Consider the following 6,000-nt stretch of genomic DNA (forward strand, 5'->3'; position numbering starts at 1 on the left):
AGAAAGGCCAATTCCTGTGTCCCAACCCCAAGTGACTGAACTACCCTCAGGGACGTTGAGCTCAGGCTTCTGTGTTTGACCGGCTTTCCCTATTCCAGGCCCACTGCTTTAAACGAGAAGACCCGTGGCTCAGTGGGAAGAGTCAGAGAAGGCTTCCGGGGGAGGTGCTGTTGAATCTGGGTGTGAAGACAGATTTGTGGGAGTTGGCCAAGGGGGAGGCACCCTGGGCAGGGGTCATGACTCCTACCGGGTCATTGGCAAATTCTGGATGGCTTGGGAGGAGGTGGGGGCAGGTGACTGGGTCAATGGAAGCAGAGAGGCAGCGCTCGGCCAGTTTGGCTGCAAATGCAGATGGACTGCTTCCACTGGCATTCCCCGGGGGGCGCGGTCCTCATGAACAGTGCGGATTCCTGGTCCCCACTGCAGCGCTGCTCGGCATCTCTGGGAGTGGGTGGAGAGGTCTGCTCTCCTTGTGACTCCAACACAAAGCAGAGGTTGAGGCTTGCTTTCAAGAAGCAGCACCCGAGTCAGTGACGATGGCGGGGAGCATCCGGGGTTCCCTTAGCGGGGGGATCTTGGGCCTGGTCTGGGGTGTGGCAGGCAAGCTCTGGGGACATCAGGTCCAGGCAGTGGGGGGACACGACAGAGGGACCAGAAGGGAAGGGAGACTCAGCGGATGGGAAGAGAACGAAGGCTCTGTTCAGACCAGCACATGCCTGAAACAGACTTTCAGTGTCTAGTAGGCCACCTATCCTGGCTGTGCATGTGAAACCTTCCTCTCCAGCCCCATCTCCTAACAGGGGGCCTGGCACCTACGTTCAGCTCCTCCAGCTTGGCCATCCCATACCGGCATACCTTTGGGGCCTCACTCTCCTAACAACTGTATCTGTCTCTTGTACAGCCATGAAGAGTCTCTGCAGTTTAAACATGAACAGCACCAAGCTCTCAGCTGACACCTACGAAGATCTGAAGGTAATTCCATCCTTCCTCCCCTCTCTCCTCCCCTCCTTTCTCCAGCCGGCATCTGGATGCTGGTGCATCTGCTGCCCAGAGCTCATTCTCCAGTAAAAGATGATGACACCCGCAGATCAATACATAAATAAAGGCAGGTCAAAAGGAGTAACAAAGAGGAAGCAGCAGGGAAGTCATTGGAACTAGGAGGGCCTGTGTGGCCTGGGGTGATCAGGGATGGTCCCTTTGATGAAGAGGCCACAGGAGCTGAGACCCAAAAGGTAAGAAGCCAGAAATACAAAGGGCGAGAGGAAGAGCAAGTGTCAAGGTCCTGAGACAGAAGAGATTGGCAAGGCCTGGCTTTGTAGCAAATGTAGCCAGGAACTGAGAGAGGGAATGGGCTGGGGCCAGATGAAAATGCCCTCACAGGTCACAGCAGAGCAGCGAGTCACGCTTTTCAAAGCGTGCTCTGGGTGTTAGGAAATAAATATTTTGAGAGGGAGCAGGAGTAGAAGCAGGGAGGGCTGAGCAGGGCGGATGCCTCACACCACTGAGGGCTGCACTGCACCAGCACTAGGCCAGAAATCAGGGAAAGAAAAAGGATCAGAGGGTAGAAGGCAGGGGCGTTTTAAGAAATGCATTTGCATGTCTTGGGAAGGTTGGAGGAGCCAGGCCTTCAGTCGCCTCCTGTCATCCTGTCACCCCATCCTCCTGGGGCTGTACCAGCTGCCCCAGAAGGAGCAGACGGGACCGGCAGAGGGCCAGCATCCTGGGAGAGAAGGGCTGGGCTCAAAGGTGAGAAGGCACAGATGGCGCCCATGAGCCATGCTGGCACCTCCGTGCCCTGGAAGCCACTTAGAGGGAATCCCCCGGCAGCCCTTGGCTGGGGCCCATCTCCTACAGCCAGGCCTCCTGCCGCCAGGGCATGCTCACTGGGGCATCCTCCAGATGCTTCTGGAGCCTCTGCTGTGTACCAGGCCTGTGTCAGGGACAGGGACACCAAAGTGTGTCTGCCACAGCCCCTGCCCGGGGATAGTCCCCCCTGGCAGGCACAGGCAAGCTCAGCAAACCAAGGTGGGCACAGGGCCTGGTGGGGCCAGGAGGGACAGTCAGCAGAGAGTGAGGTCCAAGGGAGGATGTATGGGACGCAGCAGGTGGCAGGGGCACAGCCAGCAGATCACTCACCCCAGCGTTTAGACCTCAGCACTCAGGGTGGCATCTGCAGACCAGCGCCCTTGGCACCACTTGGGGGCCAACAGAAATGCAGGATCCAGGCCACCCCAGGTAACCCCACCCTGGGGGATCCCTGTGCACACTCATGTTTGAGAAATGCTGCCTGGATTGTCTTGAGTTCAGAGTGTGAAAGTCAGACGCTACTGAGAACAAGCTGGAAAGAGGACATGGGGAGTGCAGGAAAGGCCACTCGGGAAGAAAAATCCCTTTCAGTCGATTTTTTCATTTTCACACATTTGAGAGAGACATGGTGCCAACTTGATGCTGCCAGCCTGTGACCAGCCTCCCTGTGGAGGGGACTCGAGCAAACAGCAGCTGCTTATCCTTTGGAGGAGGAGCCTACACTCAGTGCCAGGCAGGCCACGCCCCACTCTTCACTGCCCAGTCTGGCCAGACCTTCCCATTTTTCAAGAGAACCTTGAAAGCTAGATTCTTCTGCGAAGTCTCCTAATTTTGAAGGGCTGGCTTAGTACGCTTTATAGCACTGCAGGTGGCTGCAGGTCCCCACCTGTGACCTCTGCCTGGGCAGTGGGGAGCCGTTGAGGGTTGTTGAGCACAGGAGAGCAGCAGTGAGGAATTGCATGTGCGTGTGTGTACATGTGTGCGTGTTCATGCATACATATGTGTACATGCATCCAAAAAGTATGCTGGCCAGTGTACAGGAAAGTTGGGAGGGAGGAAGTAAAGGCGTGATGCCAGTTAGGAGGCAGCTACCTCTCTGCAGAGTGGAGGCTTGTTAAGAAAAAAAGCCAACTGTTTATAGAAGAGTGGAAGTCTGAGTAGCAGAAGCAGAAAGCAGAAAACAATGGAGAGACGCAGCAGGTGGAATCGTAGAGTCTAGCAATGCATCCAGCAAAGGGGAAGCCCCAAGTGAGAAGAAGCTAAGCCAAACCCCGGGTACCTGGGACTTACTGGGATCCGCATCACTCACCCTGTCCGTTTTCTGATAACGATGAGAATATCACTAACAGTAAAAATAAGAACAGTTTCCTTTCATAGGGCTTATAACGGTGCCCTGGGCTTTCTGCATTTGCTATTTAACCCCTAGCCCTATCCTTTGAGCCAGGGACTAGAATCAGATTGGCCCACACAGGAAGAAACTGAGGCTCCGAGAGGCTGGGTTATCTGCCCACGGTCATGCAGCAGCAAGTGGCAGGGCCTGGGTTCAAACCCCAGTGCTTCCACTTGCAAAGACAGAGACCGAAGCCTCTCTGAGGTGGGTGCATGGGAGCCCCACTGCCTGGTTTCTCTGGGGCCGGGGCACATCCCACCTGCTCTGTTGTCTGCCTAAGGCCACCCAACCCTCCAAGAGCCCAGGGAGCCCACAGCACCAAGGTGGGGAGAGGGTGGCGGGGACCCCCAGCCGGCAGTGTGGGTGGAGTCAGGCACTGTCAGCTTCTGCAAGGGAATGGCCTGCACGTGACAAGGACCCTTATTGCTACCCCCAGGCCAAGCTTCCCAATTTGAAGGAAGTGGATGTCCGCTACACTGAAGCCTGGTGAAGCTCCCAGCTCGAGCAGGAAGACATTTGCAACCGCGACAAAACAACTCTTGACTAAGCCGCAGAGCAGCCGGTCCTGGGGTCCTACCCTGGTGCCCTGGCTGTGAGATAGATGGGGAGTCTTTCTGGGGGCGGAGGGGGGAGGGGGTGGGGAGGGGGTCCACAAGCACGCCCAGCCCCCACCGAATTCTTTTAGCTTCGTAATTGGAACCTTTGACCTGATCTAAAGTGGACTTTGTAGCAACAAGAGAAGCATCAGCGGGTCGGGGAGGGGGTTGGGGGTGGGCTGGGGGGTGGGGGACCCTTTGTGGATTTTCTTTGCCTTTGTGTTTGATGCCGTCGTGTGGGAAAAGTCAACTCTGATGCCACCGTTGCGGGCCGGACGAAGGATGCTTTCTTCCTAGAGGCTCCGAGCTGAGCTGCGAACTCGCCCCCCGCCCTTGGGACAAGAAGACCCAGTCACATCACTGCACCCGTCCTGTGTCCTCACCATTGCTATGCAAAGTGATTCTTGTTGTACATAAGATTTAAATAATGCACCTATTTAAGACATGTTGACAAATTGCGGGTCTGGGACCCGCCTCTTATTTATGAAGTCTTCGACCGTCCCCCCGCCCCCCCCCCCCCCCCCCCCGCCCCGGCGTGTAGTACTGTAGAAACCAGTCAGCTGTCGGGTTAGTGGTAGTAGTATTGTTATTTTTTTAAAGGAAACAAACAGACAACAAAAAGAGAAAAAAAGAACCTCCTTGGAACAATTAATTGTTTTTTCGTGATGGATTCTCTATGCTAATGCTCTCTCGTCTGTCTGTCTGTCTGCCCACCTCCCCCGCCCACCACTGTGCGTTTCTGATTTCCAAATGTCTCCAGCTCCCTCACAAGGTGGGGCTCAGGCTGGAGGAGGAGGAAGGATTGAGATCCTCTTGCTCCTCTAAGGCCCAAGCTCTTTCGGCACCTTTTAGACTTGAACGGGAGGCTGCTCATCCGCCCTCTCCGGTCTACCCCGGTGAAAGAGCTGTTCCCCACCCCCAGGGAGCTCCTGTCCCTGTCAGCCTTTGCTGTCCCCTGTCCCCAACGGAGACTCTGTCACCCATGGGCTCCCCCTGCCATCGTGTGCTTCACGTGGCCCCATGCATGCCCGCCTCTCTGCATGGTCTCTCGGGAAAAGAGATACGTTGCCTCCGCCAGCCCGACTGCCCTCCCCACCCCACCTTCCACATGTGACCACTGCAATGAAGACGCTCCTTCTGTCCCCACCTGTTCCGAAGACAAACCAACCTCCGTTTCTTTTATAAACAGTCGGCTTTTTCTTAACAAGCCCTCACTGTACAGAACAGCCCGTTGATGGTTTATTTGGGGTCCCCCTCTCCCCCCAGCCCTTTTTTCTGTTGGTTTAGCACAAATACTTCCCTCCTCCGGCACCTCCAAACCTACCCCACAGTCAGTGTACTTGTTTTATATATATTTAATCTTATTCAATGGAAACCATGCTTTTGTCGTTTTATACTTTGCTAGGTAGACTTTATTACCCCCCTATGATGCCCTCATTTTTTTAAAAAAGGGAAAAAAAAGAAATTGGGTTCCAGTCTTAATTCATTTTCCGTGCCAGGTTTTATTTCGTGTGTGTGTGAGTGTGTTCCGTTTTGTGTTTTGTTTTTTGTTGTTGTTTTTAGTTGTTTGGTTTTCTTTTTTTTCTCCCCGCGCCCCTCCAGTCCCATACTTCACAGCACTCTGGTGCAGGAAGAAGCAGAAGAAAAAAATAAAAAATAAAAAGAAAAAAAAAAAAAAGAAGAAACAAGACATGCCACCTTTCCCCTCGCACTGTTGCTTTTCCTGATGGTTAATACTACTGTCACGTAGCTGTGTACAAAGAGATGTGAAATACTTTCAGGCAAAAATAAACTGTAAGTGACTCATCAGTGTCTGGCCTTTGTGTGTGGTGTCTCGGCGCCCAGGGGGAGAAGGTCCAAGGAGGGGGCGAAGCCCAGGTGGGAAGTCCGAGGCTCCGACAGTACTGGGACGCCCTCACTTTCATCTGCACGCACTTCCTGAGGACCAGGGCTCAGCACCCTGGCTGCTGTTGGCTACTGGGGCCAGAGCCATCTTTGTTGCAGGGAGCTGTTGTGTTTGTTGCCAGACATTGAACAGCATCCTTGGCTTCTATCCAACAGTAGCACCCCTTCCCCATTTATGACAACCAGAGTGTCTCCAGATGTTGCCACGTGTCCCGTGGGGAACAGTTCGCTCCCCAGCTGAGACTCCGCGTCATAGACCAAGGTCAATGCTGCTGTTCAGCAGGGCCTTACAAAAGCTCTAGC

The 6,000-nt window shown here is 54.3% G+C and overlaps 1 protein-coding gene across 3 annotated transcripts in view; it reads left to right on the forward strand.

The window, feature by feature from the left end:
- The window catches only part of CMIP (c-Maf inducing protein), a 264,953-nt gene extending 259,352 nt beyond the window's left edge, over positions 1 to 5,601 (forward strand). For all 3 annotated transcript variants that reach the window (XM_025370610.1, XM_025370611.1, XM_025370612.1), the window contains 2 exons: positions 902 to 972; positions 3,633 to 5,601. In XM_025370610.1, coding sequence (XP_025226395.1) covers positions 902 to 972; positions 3,633 to 3,686 — 125 coding nt within the window. In that variant the 3' untranslated portion in view covers positions 3,687 to 5,601. The remainder of the gene's footprint in view (positions 1 to 901; positions 973 to 3,632) is intronic.
- Positions 5,602 to 6,000: the final 399 nt, after the last annotated feature.

Source organism: Theropithecus gelada, chromosome 20, assembly GCF_003255815.1.
Source record: "Theropithecus gelada isolate Dixy chromosome 20, Tgel_1.0, whole genome shotgun sequence".
In the NCBI taxonomy this organism is placed as follows: domain Eukaryota; kingdom Metazoa; phylum Chordata; class Mammalia; order Primates; family Cercopithecidae; genus Theropithecus; species Theropithecus gelada.